The 14,978-nt window shown below is 61.9% G+C and overlaps 2 protein-coding genes across 2 annotated transcripts; both read right to left on the bottom strand.

Moving 5' to 3' along the window:
- Positions 1–2,402: 2,402 nt before the first annotated feature.
- Positions 2,403–4,243, bottom strand: SRA1 (steroid receptor RNA activator 1). The gene is made up of 5 exons (XM_054177707.1): positions 4,219–4,243; positions 3,717–4,055; positions 3,153–3,367; positions 2,905–3,013; positions 2,403–2,796 (listed from the first exon to the last, which is right to left on the bottom strand). The coding sequence occupies exons 1-5, from the start codon at positions 4,241–4,243 to the stop codon at positions 2,615–2,617; spliced, it is 870 nt and encodes a 289-aa protein (XP_054033682.1). The 3' UTR covers positions 2,403–2,614.
- APBB3 (amyloid beta precursor protein binding family B member 3) lies at positions 3,764–9,247 on the bottom strand. Its single transcript, XM_054177716.1, is given in 14 exon segments — positions 3,764–3,870; positions 4,219–4,642; positions 4,919–5,104; positions 5,106–5,371; positions 5,541–5,624; positions 5,812–5,899; positions 5,986–6,100; positions 6,188–6,232; positions 6,305–6,432; positions 6,791–6,931; positions 7,088–7,145; positions 7,397–7,473; positions 7,771–7,982; positions 9,111–9,247. Coding segments are annotated over 13 exon segments (1,668 nt in total). The 5' UTR covers positions 9,160–9,247; the 3' UTR covers positions 3,764–3,870; positions 4,219–4,423.
- Positions 9,248–14,978: the final 5,731 nt, after the last annotated feature.

Genomic DNA, 14,978 nt, shown 5'->3' with positions numbered 1-14,978 from the left:
CACTAAGGTCTGGTCCATTCCTCAAGCAGGTAGCTACAGTGCAGGTGCTGTCCAATCTCATGGACCACTTCTGGTGGTCTGGCAAACCAGATGGGGACTTCACCTTCCCCCACCTTCTCCAGACAAATTCTTACATGCAGTAGCAATTTTCCCCAGGAAAGCCATGAGCAAGGAGTACTGAAAACCCAGAGTGCCTTGGGCAAGGGAACCTCTGAGATGCTGCTGGGGGAGAGATCCAGCTCTTTTTCCTGGCATTTGAGGAGGAAACACAAAACACTGAACTGCTGCTGCCCACTGGCAGAGCACATGGCAGAGACTGGCTCTTGCTGACAGCAGTGGCACTGAGAACAGAGGTGCTGCAGTGCTCAGACAGGTTTGCTCTTGGAGTGAGTGGCAGGAGAGGAGGGCAGGGTGGCACTAGGCCTACCCCTCACCTGAGCCATGTGAGCTCCATGGCTGCAGTGAGCACAGCCACCTCCTCCAGCCCCATCCCAGGGAGTCACCACAGCTCCACGCCAGGTGCCACTCTCTTCGCCACCATTCCTGTCTAGTTTAGGCAGCTCCTTCCTGGGCTCTTCACCTTGCATCTTGGGCCCTGGTGGCATGGTCACCTGCTCTGGGTGATCCAGGTAGACCCATGGGCTCGTGGCTTCCCTTGGCAGCCCTGAGCTGGAGTGGAATGCTTTGTAGGAAGATACTGCTGCAAGTTGGGATCATCGTCGGTGGCACCTGGCAGGGAAGGCAGGCCTGGGCTGGGTGCAGGCAGCAGACATGGCACACCCCAGGAATCACTGGCAGCCACTTGGGGCACAGGGGAGGCAGCAGGTGTCCCACATGGCTACTGCTCTGGGGCTGTACACCCAGCAGGCTGGCACACTGTAGTGTCCCATCAAAGCCAGCAGCTTCCTTGTGCAGGGCACAGCAGGGTGGCTCCAGGCTCAGCTGACAGGAGCCATGGCAGCCAGTGGAGGTGCACCCAGCCTCTGCTCTTAAGCTGCTGGGAGCCACCCCTGGGCCAGCTGCCTCCAGAGCTGGCTGTGGCCCCAGACCCCCCTGCTGCAGGCTCAGGCTGTGGTGCTGAGAGGGGGCAGGCAGGCAGCAGCAGTTCCTGACAGCCCCTGCTTTTGGCAGGTACCCACATCATCTACGACCGCAAGTCCCTGCTGGAGTGCAAGAGTTCCCCCGCGGCCAGGACCCCTCCCTGCTGCCTGCCCCAGACCCCCGGTGCCACATCCCTGGCCCCGTCCAGCCTCGTCAAGCCGGAGGGCAAGGAGCAGAATGAGAGCCAAGGAATCATGCCAGGTGAGCTGCCCAGGCACACAGCCCCTGCCTCCATGACGCCTGAGGCTTGGGGCTCCCACCTGGCTGCTGGGCAAGGGGCAGTCCTGGGCTGGCCCTAGTGACAGCTCCTGCCCCCTTTGCCTGCATGTGTCCCCCAAGGCAGCCCCATCCTAACCCTGCTCCTTTATCCCTCTGCACCCTTGCAGATCAAGACCAGTTTGAGATGGACATCTGAGTTTCCAGGCCATGGCTGGGCCTGTTCCTGGGCCTCGTGGAGGTGCTGGCACCATGACCAGCTGGCTGCAGCCCTCTCTGATGCTGGGGATGGATGTGTGACACCTCAGGCTCTAGCACAACTGGCTGGTGCAATTGCCTAGGAGCTCATGCTTGATCAATAAACACCATGAAACCCCCCTGCTGACCTGGCTCATCTCTGTGTTGGGTCTCACCTGGGTCCTCAGAGCCCCAGGGAGGGAAGCTAAGAGAAGCCAAACAGCATCAGAAGCCCTTTGAGGGTGCAGAGGATCTCATGCTCCTCCTGCACCACAGGCTGGGAGTAGTGAATGCAAGGGGCCTCAGGCTGCTCCGGGGCTTGGGAGAGTGCAGCACACTGCAGCCTGCTTGCTGTGCACTGCCAGTACCCTGGGGCTTACCTGACCTGGTGGACATCACTAGCACCATGGCGTTTCTAACCTGTAGCTCCCTGACCCTGAGGCCATCAAGGTCTGTCAGGGCCCAGACTTGAGTCCAAGTCGTTAAGATAGGCAGGAGCTCCTGGGAGCAGGGGCTGGAGCTGCAGCACAAACCCTGGTCCTGCCAGGCTGCTGATCATAGCTCAGCCACCCTGAAGCTCAGGGGTCGTCATCTGCTGAGCCATGGGTCTGCTGCTGTGGGGCCCGACCCTGCTCCAGGCAAGGCCAGAGGGGGCCAGGCTTTGCCAAACAGTGGGGCAGGGAAACACACTGCTGCCCCCTTGACCTGGCTGACACTGGGGCTGCTGACAGAGCTACTCCTGTCCTGTCTTGTAGGCTGGGAACAGCCTCCCAGGGCAGGATGGCCTCTTGGTCTTGCTCAGCAGTCCCAGCTGTTGCTGCTCCTGGGAGAGAAGCAGTGCCAGGAGCCCAGGCCAGGCTGTGGCCAGAGGCAGGTTAGTGCTGTTTATTAAACAGGTAAACCAGGCAGCGAATTGCCACTAAAATGTCAACATGATTAAAATCCCTTTCCCTGGGCAAGGAGTGGGAGCAGAGGAGGTGTCCGGGCACCCTCGGGCCCTTCTGGCGCTGGCCCTGGGCACAGGCTCCCCTGCTCACAGTCTGCAGACCCATGCCTGACATCAGGGATCCTCCTGGCCTGGGTCAGCCTCGGAGCTGCCCTCTGTCTCCGCAGCTGGCAGGCTTCTGGTCTCGGCGATCAGGCGCTTGACGCCCACCAGCCACTGGCTCACCTCGTTCACGTGGTCCACCATGAGGGAGCGGTGGATCTCATCAGCTGCATCCCAGTGCTGCTGCTGGAGCTCTGCCAGGAAAGGAGAACCAGTCAGGGGCTTGGGCCCAGCCTTCCGGCAGCTTGCTCCCTGCCTCATGCCCAGTGCTTGCCTGGATAAAACCCCTCCTTGCCCCTCACCTTGCACCAGGAGGGTCATCCTCTTCCTCACCGGTGCGGAGAGCTTCCCCTGAGCCCAGGCATCCCCCAGCAGGGTCAGACGCCGCCCAATGTCATCACACACTTGTTTCTGGAAGCAGAGAGGAGATGGAGTGGGGAGATGTCCCCCACCGGCTCTGAGAGGCCCCCGGGGCAGGTGTGGCTCGCCCTGCCCGAAGGCAGCCCGGACGCAGGCTGCCCTTGCTTGGCTCCCCTGGCCGGGGCCTCACCTGCACCCTGGCGCGGCAGGCATCGAGGGCCTCCTTCAGCGGGGCGAGGACGGCGTCGGCGGACAGGCCACGCTCCTCCGGGCAGTCCGCGGCGCTCGTCCCCGCGCTCCCCGCCCGCGGAGCGGGGCTGGCGGCCCCGGGGGGGTGCGGCCCCAGCGCTCGTGGGGGCGGAGCTGCGGGGACGCTGGGGGCACGGGCCGGGTCCGGAGGAGCCCCTGCAAGGAAGAGGCAGCCGCGCAGAAGCCTTCGTCAGCCCGGCGCCAGGGACCGCGCGTTTGTCACCCCCCAACAGGCCCAGCAGAACGGGGGCCGGGCTCAGGACCCCAGCCCCCCCTGCCTGCGCTGCCCCTCTGCCTGCGCAGGGCTGGCACTGCTGTGCTGGCACGGCCCGGTCGTTGGCTCCGGGGCTGGCATCAAGGTGCCCCTGGGCCAGCTCCCCCACAGCCGCGGCGCCGGAGCAGGAGTCAGACACCCACCGCAGCCAAGCGGCGAGCGGCACCCAGCCCTGCACCCCGGCAGGGCAGAGGCGAAGCGAGGCGGGCCGAGGGCTTTGCGGGTGCTAACCTGGAGGGGCCCCCTCGGGCGGAGGGCAGGCCCGGCGGGTAAGCAAGCTGCGCCTGGAACCCCCGGCCTGCGCCTGCAGCCCGTAGGAGAACTGGGGAGGGTCGTTCCAGCCACGCTCCTGGTTCCCTGCGGCAGCAAAGCGCAGAGTGATTCGCTGTGGGAGACAAAGCGGATCCCGCAGACATGGGAGCTCGGGCCCCTGCGCCAGGACGGGGCTCGCCCTGCCCCCCGCGCCCCACCACCCGGACAGGGACCCAGTACCCCGGCGCTCCACCCACGGCACCTCCAGGGCCCCCTCCCCAGGCACGGCTCCCCCGGCTCCCCGCACCAGAGGCAGACCTGCGGGCCCCCCCCCGCCCGCCAGGCACAGGGCTTCGGCACGGGGCCTCGGCTCCAGCCGGGCGCCCCCTCCCCCCGTCCTCCGCGGCGCCCCGCAGCCGCGCCCGGCCCCGCCGCGGCGCCGCCGTCCCGGAAGTGCCCCCCGCGGCCCGCGCCCCCTCACCCGGCTTCACGTAGAGCTCCGCCATGCCGCCACGTCACGCCCGGCCCGGCCCCTTCCGTGCGACCGGGCGGGGCGGGGCGGGGCGGGGGGAGCGGGGCCTCCCGTGGCCCCGCCCCGCCGCGGCGGCGGGGGCCGGGCGTGGGGCTGGGGGCGGGGGCCGGGCGCTCCGCCCCCGGCCCTGGCCCCCGGCCCCCGGCCCGGCCCCCTAGGGGGTGTGGAGGAGGGCTCGCCTGAGGCGGAAGGCCTCCAGGAAGGCGAAGAGGCCCCGCTTGAGGGCCCCGGGCCCCGCCGCCCCCGCGCTGCCTCCGCTCGCCTTGGCGGCGCCACCGGCAGCGTCCCCCGAGGCTGATGACCCGGCCCGGCCTCGGCCTTTCTTCGCCTTAGCCCCTGGTGCAGCGGCCACCAGGCACTTCTGGTACTGCACCTGCAGGGACATGAGGGTCGTGACACGAGGTGACATCGCAGTGCTGTCACACGCAGCACAGTGGCATCACCCTGGGGTCGGACACAGCCCAGGGGGCATAGCTGTGGGTTGGACACGGCACCACGGCGGTAACTCTGCTGCCCTCCCCGGGGCTGGGGCGTGCCGCCCGGGCCAGCAGCTTCGCCCTCCCCTGGCCCCAGCCCTCGCCTGCTCTCCCGCGTGTCCCCAGAGGGCCGGGAAGCTGGGAGGACTGAAGGACACCGCACTGCCGCTCACCATGCAGGCTGCCTGCACCGCCTCCGAGATGGTGCCGGCGTCAGGCTCGCACCAGAAGGCTGCACACTGGAAGCGCCGCCCCGTGTCCACGATGAGTGCGAAGGTGTGGGCGTCCCGGCCCACTCCCAGGAAGGTCACGTACCGCACCTGGCACTCCCAGATGTGTGCTGCATCCTCGTCCTCCTGCAGAGGACCCCGTGGGCCCATCCACCCCTGGCCACGCCCCAGGGAGCCCTGCCACCCCCCACCAGGTCCCCTCCGCCGGCAGGCCAGCCCCCCATGAGGGATGCCTGCAGCAGCCCTGTGGAAGCAGAGTGCCTCCCATACCCCTCCCAACCTGCACAGGGTGCACCCTCATAGCCGTGTCAGACACGTGGATGAGGGAGGGTGTCCACTGCTCCCGTCCAGGGCCCCTCGTCATCTTCTCGATGGCCTCGTTCAGCACATCCATACCTAGGAAGCCGGAGACCCCATCCTGTTGGCTCCTGCCCCCGGTGCAGGCAGGCTGCTGTCAGCCAGCCGCATAGGCAGGCCCCAGCTGGCACCAGGGCATGGCTACTCGGCCACCCCGCAGCAAGGAGCTCTTGGGTGTGCCCCATCTTCAGCAGGGCCAGTGGCTTACCCATAGCCCTTGGCACGGGCAGGCTGCCAATGTACAGTGCCTCGTAAGTCTGCATCGACTGCCTCACCGCTTCCAGGATATCCACTGCCAGGACAGCAGAGGTGGTGGTGGGAGGAAACCCTGGCAGACTCGTGTGTGTGTGTGTGTGTCCTGTCCCTAGGAACCCCAGGGACAGAGCCAGGCAGGCCAAAGAGCTACGGCTGCCAGGCATCCCACTGCCCAAAGGTGGACTGCAGGCACAGGCAGCTCTGCAGTGCTGAGGGAATGGTACCTTGCAGGGGCAGATCATCAGCAGAGACAGGCTCCAGCGTGGCAGCACGTCGCAGCCCGCTGCTCGCGACGGCTCGCTCAGCCATGATCTGCAAGATGTGGAGGTCCTGGGTGCCTTCCCTCATCCCAGGACTCCCAGGCCATGACCACACCCACCAGGGCCTCTGCATCCCACCTTGGAGCACATCTCGTGCAGGGCCTTGGCGATGCCCTTGGCGGGCACGTTGCAGTGGAAGACGTGGCACTTGAGGACGCAGGTGTCCTTATCACTGGCCACGAAGGCGAAGTCTCTGCAAGGCCACAAGCCAGCCAGTGAGACTCTGGCAGAGGCAGCCTCCCTGGTCCCTATGCTGTGCCCTGGTCCCACGCTTCCTTACCTGTCCCTGCAGCCGCAGCGGCAGTCAGGAAGGGAGAAGAGGTTACTGCTGGGATGCTTCCCCCCTCGGTGGACAGAGCCACCCTTCAGCCCCCAGCTCTGCTCCAGCCCCTGGTACCTGCCATTGTTGCAACCAACGCCCCAGACACGGATGTTGAGGATGGGCTGCTGGTGGATGAGGCTGTGGTCAAGGGGGTCCACCAGGCTCATGGTGTCCTTCTTCAGGATCATCACCAGGTCCTGGCCCTGCAAGGGTCAGCCTAGCAGACAGCCTGGGCATCCCCAAGCACCCAGCCCACATGTAAGAACATCCCCATCACCCCCAGCCTGCTCTGTCCTAAGCATGAGGCCAGCCCTTCCTGGGTGCCATTCCCATGGGTGAGGACAGCCCACCCAGGCAGCTCAGGCACTACCCCCAAGGGACAGCTCTGTCAGCCCAACCTGCCCCACAGCTGGGACCACTGCATGGAAAGAGATGACTCCAGCAGTGTCGCCTGTCCCACTCCCTGCACCGGGCATGGTCCCCAGGGGTGAGGACAGCCAGCCTCAGCAACAGCGGCCCCAGGGTGGGACTCTGCCTGGCAGCACTGTCCCAGGCTCTCACCTCGCCTCGGTTCTCCGCAGAGCCCTGGCCCTTGCTGTTGGAAAGCTGCTGGATGCAGTTGTTGACAGCAATGCTGCTCTTGCCAGGTGCCAGGTCCTCCTCGGGGATCTCCACCCAGCCCAGTGAGCGCACAGCAAAGCACTGAGCAGAGACACAAAGGGCTTCACTGCGCAGCCAGCACAGCTCATCGTCGTGCCAGTGTGGTTACCCTGCTCTTGTCCCTGCCAGCTGCTGTCTGCTCCCACCTCTGCCAGCCCCAGCCCATTGATGCCACAGTGAAGCCCTCAGGTTCAGTACCTTGGAGCTAGGCTCCATGCTGTGCTGGAAATCATCTCCGTGCCATGGCAGTGAGGTCCTGCAGAGAGACAGAGCACTGAGAGGATGGCTCCCGCTCAGCAGAATGAACCTGGGGCACCCAGGGAAGCACCAGGGTACCCTGGCAGACCCCCGTGCCACCATGTGGGAAACAGCCCAGGGAGGTAACCAGCGTGGGGCTGCTGGTTGCAATGTGTGGGGCTGCTCTGATGGGGTCGTTGGGTCCCAGCAGCCAGGCAGCCAAGTGTCAGTGGTGCCTCACAAGCCAGCAGAGCGTATGGGCAGCCCTACCTCCGCGACAGCGAAGCCATGGGGCTGGGAATGGGCCTCTCCTTTGCCAAATACTTTGCCTCAGAGGTTTGGCAGTCCTGGTAGAGAAGAGAAAAGGGGTGAGGGCAGCCAAGAGAGGCTGTCAGGAGACATCAGGCGGGAGCCCTTCCTCCAAGGACAAACAGTGGCTCGGCTTGTGGGCATCTGTGTGGGCCAGCATGGGCCATGGGGCACCCATGAGTTCCCCCCACCCTGGGCACTGTTGGAACCTTTCAAGGAGCTTAACCCTGGCTGGGCTGAGCAGGACTTTGTGGTGGCAGAGCCAGGCCTGCTCCAAGGGAGGCTGGACCTAAAAGGCTTCTGCCTGGGGGACATGGTACAAAACCAGCCCTCACCTCTCTGCCCACATCCTCTACCATTCTCTGGAGTGCCTCATCTCCATCAGCTGTCCCATGCCCTCCTGGGCTAATGGTGCATGCAGGGTGCTGCCACTGTGTTGTGCCGGTTGGCACATGCCAGTAGTAGGTGCCCAGAGAGTCATGGATTTTCCTCCAGCCTGGAGGGAGGTCAGGGTCTGTCTCCAGGTTCTGGTCACTCCAGAGGTTGTCTGTGTGAAGCAAAGGTGGGAAATGCTCTCGGCTGCAGGGACCCACAAAAACAAGTAGCTTCATCCAGCATCCAAAGGGTCCTGCAGTGGCCTCTAGAAACACAGCTGGGCACATGGCCCAGGAGAGAAGCACAACAAAGGCTTGGTGTGCCACCAGAGAGGGTGCAGAACGTGGTGGACCCCAGGCAAGTGATCAGTGCAGGCAGCTGCCTCATTGGTGCATGGAGGGCCGGGGTGACCCCGTCAGGGGCACCGAGAATACAGACAGCGTGAGCCTGACGCAGAAGGCACCATGCATGGGTGCACAGGAGCGTGTGCTCCCCAGCCCTCTGCCAACACCCCATGATGCATGAGAGATGCTTCTTCCCAGTCTGGCCCAGGGAAGGGGTTGGGCACAGATCCTTGACGAATGGGAGGTGGGAGAGCACCCTCGGAGGACTGGAGCTAGGAGCAGCCCCAAGCCCTGGGGACGTGACGGACAGGAGCCCGCGGTGCGGCACAACGGCGAGCTCTGCCTGGACAGCAGCCCGCACCCGCGGGGCTCGGTGCCCATCCCGCGGGGCGAGCGCTGCGCGGCGGTTTCTGCCCCAGCCCCCGCGGGGCCCCTGTGCGGAGAGGGGGCGGGGAAGGAAGGGGTGCCCCCCGCGACCTTGGGAGGGGAGGCGGCGCGGCCCGCCGCGGCCAGGCCCGGACCCCGCGGCCTCGTTCAGCACCGCGGACAGCGCCGCAGCGGCGCGGCTCCAGCCCCGCGCCGGTCCTGCCCCGGCCTGGCTCTAGCTCCGCATCGGCCCCGGCCTGGCTCCAGCCCCGCACCGGTCCTGCCCCGGCCTGGCTCCAGCCCCGCACCGGTCCTGCCCCGGCCTGGCTCCAGCCCCGCACCGGTCCTGCCCCGGCCTGGCTCCAGCCCCGCGCCGGTCCTGCCCCGGCCTGGCTCCAGCCCCGCACCGGTCCTGCCCCGGCCTGGCTCCAGCCCCGCACCGGCCCCGGCCTGGCTCTAGCTCCGCATCGGCTCCGACCCGTCCTCAGCCCCTCATCGGCCTCGACCCGTCCTCGCTCTGCACTGCACCGGCCCGGCTCCGGCCGCGCACCGGCCCTACCCCCGCCCGGCCCGGCTCCCGGCGCGCTTACCGTCGCAGTTGACGAGGACGATGGCCAGCATGTAGTCCTTGCCCAGCATGGCCCCGGCGCCCGGTCCGGCGCGGCCTCCCCGGCGCCGCTTTCCCCAGGAGCGGTCCCGGCGGCGGCGACTGCGGCAGGAGGGGCGGGGCGGGGCGGGGCGGGGCGGGCAGGACCGGGCGAGGGGTGTGCGCCGGCGCCTTAAGGCGGGAGGGGAGCTGCCGGTGTTCGGGGAAGGGAGGGGGGTGTCTGAGTGCCCGGCAGGGTTCCTGGCGGTCAGCGCGGCGGGGAGGACCTCCGGGTGTTTCAGTACCGAAGGCGGGACGCCGCAGTGCAGCCACAGCTTGAATGGTAGCTGAGGCCCGAAGGCTGACGGCAGGGGGACCTCTCGTCGTTAAGGTCTCACATCAGATTAAGGCTTCGTTAACTGAGAGAGCTTCTAAGCAGGTGACCAGGACTAGGTTATTACAGTATGAAACTTGTTTAGTGGAACAGGAGGATTCAGAACTAAGAAGTGGAGAAGGGTTTGACCCAGCGCCCTGTTTAACTGGTCCTGAGGGGAGGGACTTGGAGGAAATTCATGACTGGATTCAAGTAAGAGATCTCCAAAGCCGAGCTAGGGAGGGGCTGCAGGATACGCCTTGGCCGGGGGGGGAAACGCGTTTGTAGATGGATCTTGTAGAGCGACAAGAGGCAAAAGGGTCGCGGGAAGGAAGCACCATCGGTGGCGAGGTGGTGTGGACCGTATCAAGTGTTGTTAACCACAGGAACGGCAGTCAAGACAGCTGAGCACAGGTGGGCTCATCACACCCGAGTCAAGGCTTCTGAGGCTTGTCTCTGTTAGGTGTAAATCACAAAGAGCCTCTGCGGACGTCTCTCCAGGGGGCTTGCTGTAACGCAGCAGGAGGCTGTCCTGCCTAGACGGCAAACAGCACAGCCTGAACTGCTGAGCTTTGAGGACGGAGCAGGCGTAACAGGTAACGGAGTACTAACTCCTCTGCTGCGAGAAGCGAAGAGCCTAATTGAAACGAACCTACAATGTTAATTTAACAGGGGGGAGGCAGGGGAGGGGAAGGGGGGGAGGGGTACGTGTAGCAGGCAGATCAGGAAGACTCTAACTGCCAGGCACCTGAGCCAAGGGGAAAGGGAAGTTTGCATCCGGGAATTTAGGGTAAAAGGGACGCTGTGCTTCCCAGCGCCTGGAGAGATCCCCCAGGGATTTCTGTGCCCTGGACTCTCCCTTTAGCTGAACAAAGTTTCCATTGTGAACATCAACCTCCAGCAAGGGACCAGCTTGGCTTGCAAGAGGGACAGGTGGAGGCTACAAGGATGATTGATTGGGGATCTGCAACATCTGCCTGATGGGGGACGATTGAGAGCCGTGGGGCTCTTCAGCCCGGAGAAAACCTTAATGCTGTTTACAAAGAGGTGAAGGGTGTCAGGAAGGAGGAGCCGGCCTTATTTCGGTGGTGTCCTGCAAAGGGACAAGGGGCAATGGACACCAACTGGGACACAGGAAATTCCACCTCAGCAGGAGGAAAAACGTCTTTGCTGTGAGGGTCCTGGAGCCCTGGAGGGGGCTGCTCAGCGAGGTTGTGGAGTCTGGGAGCCTTCCTGGTGTCTAAAATGTCTGTAAGTGCTGTTTATAAGAAGGATTTAAAACCTTGCCCCTCCCCTCTAAACATCTCCGTGTCCAAGATAGAAAAAGGCTTTCAAAAGCCCCCCCCCCCCTTTGCCCCCTTTTCCCATCCCAAATTGCCCCAGACAGGGACTTTCCACCTGGCAGAAGACACCAGCACGGCACAGAAATGCCCCAAATCCCTGACTCAAAGAAGCCTTTTGAGGTCAGAGTGAGGCGACAGCTCGATTTCAGCGCTGTGTTTCTGCCGTGTTGCTATCGGGAAATGGGTTTTAGGCCAGGAGCATCCCTAGAGGGGTGTGAAATAAAGCAAGCGGCTCTTGACGCGATCGTCTTAAGGAGGAGTTAGGCAGCCGAGCTGCTCCCCCACACACAGCGGCAGGAGTCCATTCGGCCTGACAGGCAGGGCTGCTGCTGGCGGCAGGGTGCGGCTAGGAGCGCAGAGCCAGGACGGCACCTCCAGGCCGCTGCGGTCACCCGGAACACACTGCCTGCGTGCCTCTCGGCTGCCCCTGTGCCAGCTGCCGTGGCTTGGCACGCCGGGGGGCTGGCAAGGGGCAGGGGTAAGCGCTGCTCGGGCTCCCGGCGGGGATCGGTGCTGCCGCCTGGTGTTTCACTGTGGGTACTGCAGTGCTGCAGTTCTCTTTCTGCGCTCTCCCCTGTCCCTTTTCTCCCCATCCTCTGTCCTGCAGCCAGTTAATACTTCTCTTCTCTCTCGGTGTATCTGCCTTCCTATCCAGATTTTTTTAACGCCTCTCCATCTGCCCTTCACAGTTCTGTCTCCCTTATTCTCTCTCTCTGGCTCTGTATCCCCAGTTTTTAATTCTTCTTTCTCTGCCCTTTGTTCACAGAGTCACAGATTGCATTGGGTTGGAAGGGACCCTAAAGGTCATCTCATCCAACTCCCCTGCTGTAAGCAGGGACACCTCCAACTCGGTAAGTCTGCCCAGGGCCACACTGAGTCCAATCTTGAATGCCTCCCCGAGGACAGGGCCTCAACCATATCCCCAGGCAGCCAGTTCCAGTATTTCACCACTCATTGTAGAGACCTTCCTCGTGTCCAACCTAAACCTACTCTGCTCCACTTTAAAACCATTGTCCCACTGCTTCTATTGCCTGTGCAATTCTATCTTGCTCTTTCTTTTGACACTGGCCAAGGGCTTGTGTTGCTGCGTGCTGAGGCTTCACACAAGCCAGTTCAAAATCTGCAGAGTGATGAGAAAAAAGGACAGCAGAGTTGCTGCCCTGGGTGTTGAGAGGGCAAATGTGATGCTGGAGGCTGGAGTGAGGCAGCAGTCCCTTCAGCAATTTACACACAGCAAGAGCTGTTCCTCATCCTCCCTGCAGCAGATGCACATCGATGAACACAGCCCAAGAGCTGTGCACATGGCAAGGCCAGTGTCAGCACTGATGACTTGGTGCTGCAGGCTGTTTGGGGCAGATCAGCAACCAGAGACCAATTGGTTTTCTTTCCCCCCTGCTTCAGGAGACCATTGGGTGACAAACCCTGCGGCTGTATAGCAATGAGATCCCGGAGATGCAGAGGGCAGAGCCTCTCAGAAGTTCTTGCCAGAAGTCCTTTATTGCTGTGCTGTAGAATCCCCAGCACTACTGAGCCTCAGAGTCCCACTTACAGAAGCAGGCTTGGAAGCCCTTAACAGACAAAGCAGCTAACAGAAGTGTAAGTCCCAAGCATATCCCTTGCACCATCCTGACACCGAAGCCCTGGCCAGCAGCAGCAGCTAACAGCAGCAGAAGTCTCTGGGAGCCCTAACCAAAGCCACTCCTTCCAAAGTTCCTAACCTGAGAGAGCGAGTCCCTGCTGCTCAGAGTGGTTGGCTTTTGTACTCCTTATCACCCCCTTCACCAGTAAAACACAACCACACATGGAAGCTAAAATCTTTTCCCAGTAAGAGGAGCCAGCAGGTCGAGGAGGTGGCTCCCGCAGGATGATCCAATCCAAGGCTGCTGACGTGAGAATGTTGTTCTTGGCACCCGCAGGATGTTATTGTTTTGCTCTGCACAGTGTGCTAAGGAAGTGGTCAGCTAAGGAACTGTGCACTCTGCATGCATCCAGCAGCTGCCCTCAGAACAGTGGCTGCCACACTCAGCATCTTCATCAGCAACCTGGATGAGGGAACAGAGCGGACCCTCGGCACGTCTGCCGGTGACACCAAGCTGGGAGGCCTGCCTGAGCCGCTGGAAGGCTGTGTGGCCATTCAGCAGCACCTGGACAGAGTGGGGAGCTGGGCAGAGGGGAACCTGATGGAGTGCAGCAAAGGTCAGTGCAGAGTATCACAGCATCACCAAGCTTGGAAGAGCCCTCGAGGATCGTCGAGTCCAACCTGTCTCCACAGACCTCATGACCAGACCATGGCACCAAGTGCCACGTCCAGTGTCCTCTTGACCACCTCCAGGGATGGAGACTCCACCTGCCCCTGGGGAGGAGCAGCACCATGCACCAGCACAGATGAGGTGCTGATGGGAAGCAGCTCCATGAAGAAGGTGGACAGTAAGTTGCTCAAGGGACAAGGCTGTGCCACTGTGGCCGAGAAGGGCAATGGGATCCTGGGGTGCATTAAGAAGTGCACCCCCAGGCCCCTCTCTGCCTGGCTGCTCTTCAGCCACTCTGTCCCCAGCCTGTAGTGCTGCTTGGGGTTGTTGTGGCCAATGTGCTGAGCCTGGCACTTAGCCTTATTGACTCTCATCCCATTGGCCTCTGCCCACCATGCAGCCTGGCAGGGTGGCTCTGCAGGGCCCTCCAGCAGATCAACTCCTGCCCCCGGCTTGGTGTCCTCTGCAAACCTGCTGCTGGTGGACTCAATCCCCTGGTCCAGATCATCAATACAGCTATCGAACAGGCTGGGGCCCAGCAATGCCCCAATCCATTCAGTGCTTCTTTGTTTTGCCCAAATTTGTCATTTTTTTCCTTAAAACTCCCCCAAAATCTTGATCTTTGGCTAAACACCACCCCCCCTCCCACCCCCCCACCCCAAATAAAGTCATTTTGGGGTAAACCCCTCTCAAAAAAAAAAGAGAAGTCACTTTGGGGATGAAACCCTAAAAAGGAGAAGAAATTAAAAAGGCAACTTTTGGGTAAACCAACTGCAAAAAAAAAGTGAATTTTGGGTTAAATCCTGCCCCCAAAAAAGAGCATTTTGGGGATGAAAACCTCTCCAAAAGGTGCTTGGGGGTAAAACCAGTCCCCAAAAGCTGACTTTTGGGTAAAAAGGGTCACTTTGGGGTGAAACCCTCCCCAAAAGGTCATTTTGGGGTAAAACTCCCCTTATAAAAAGTGATTTTGGGAGCAAACCTCCCTCAAAAAGGTCATTTTTGGATGTGTGCCTTCCCCTCCCCCTTTTGCCCTTTTCTCCCCTTCCTCCCCCCCCCCTTTCCCCTCTCCTCCCCACTCCCTTCCTGCCCCTCCCACCAATTGCCCAATTCTGTATTTTTTGGCCCCATTTTTCCTCCCCCTCCTCTTTAAAAAAAAAAAAAAAAGCTATTTTTCCCAATTTCCCCTTTTTTTGGCCCAAAAGTGATGTCATTTGGGGGTGTGGATCTCCCTGGGGGGGGCAGGCTTGGGATTTTTCAGCTTTTATTTCTTTTCCCTTTTTGGTTTTGTTTCCCTAAATAATAAAAGGAGGAGCAGGAGCCGGGGGGGGGCAGGGGGGAGCCTGGGGGGAGTGGAAGTCTGAGGCTAAAAAGGAGGTTTTTGGGGTCGGTGAGAAAAAGCAGGAGGTGAGTGGGAAAGAAACATCTTGGGGGGGGGGGAAGGGAAAATAGGTTTGGAAATGGCAACAGATTTCAAGTGCCCTCAGTCCCCTCCAGCTCCTGGGGCTGCTCCTGGGGGATGTGAGCTGGGCTGGGGGGGAAAGAGAGAACAAAGGAGGGGGAAGGGGAATGGCAAAGGGGGGGAAAGGGGAGGGGAAAAGTGGGGAAAAGGGGTTGGGAAATGGAGGGAAAGGGAAAATAGGAAAGGGAGAGGGAGGAAAAGTGGGAAGAATAGGAGGGAAAGAGGGAAATGTGAGGGGAAAGGGAGAAAAGGGGGAGAAGGAAAATGAAAGAAGGGGGAATGGGGAAAAGGAGGGGGGAAGGGAGGGGGGAAGGAGAAAAGGGGGAAGGGAGAGAAAGGGGGAAAAGGAGAGGAAAAGGGGGGGCAGAGGGGATAAAAGGGGGGAAAGGGAGGGGGAAAGGAGGGGAAAAAAGAGCCTGAGAGCAAAAAATAACTTTTGTGTGCTGTG

Source organism: Dryobates pubescens, chromosome 44 (assembly GCF_014839835.1).
Source record: "Dryobates pubescens isolate bDryPub1 chromosome 44, bDryPub1.pri, whole genome shotgun sequence".
Classification (NCBI taxonomy): domain Eukaryota; kingdom Metazoa; phylum Chordata; class Aves; order Piciformes; family Picidae; genus Dryobates; species Dryobates pubescens.
This window is presented reverse-complemented; position numbering and strand designations above follow the sequence as displayed.

What these genes read in the sequence shown, in the direction of transcription:
- SRA1 (XM_054177707.1), bottom strand. Translation starts at nt 4,243, where the DNA reads ATGGCGGAGCTCTACGTGAAGCCGG. An exon ending in GGAGCTCTACGTGAAGCCGG is followed by an intron (nt 4,056 to 4,218) that starts GTGAGGGGGCGC and finishes GGGGGCCCGCAG; the next exon opens with GTCTGCCTCTGGTGCGGGGA. An exon ending in GCCCGAGGGGGCCCCTCCAG is followed by an intron (nt 3,368 to 3,716) that starts GTTAGCACCCGC and finishes TCTTCCTTGCAG; the next exon opens with GGGCTCCTCCGGACCCGGCC.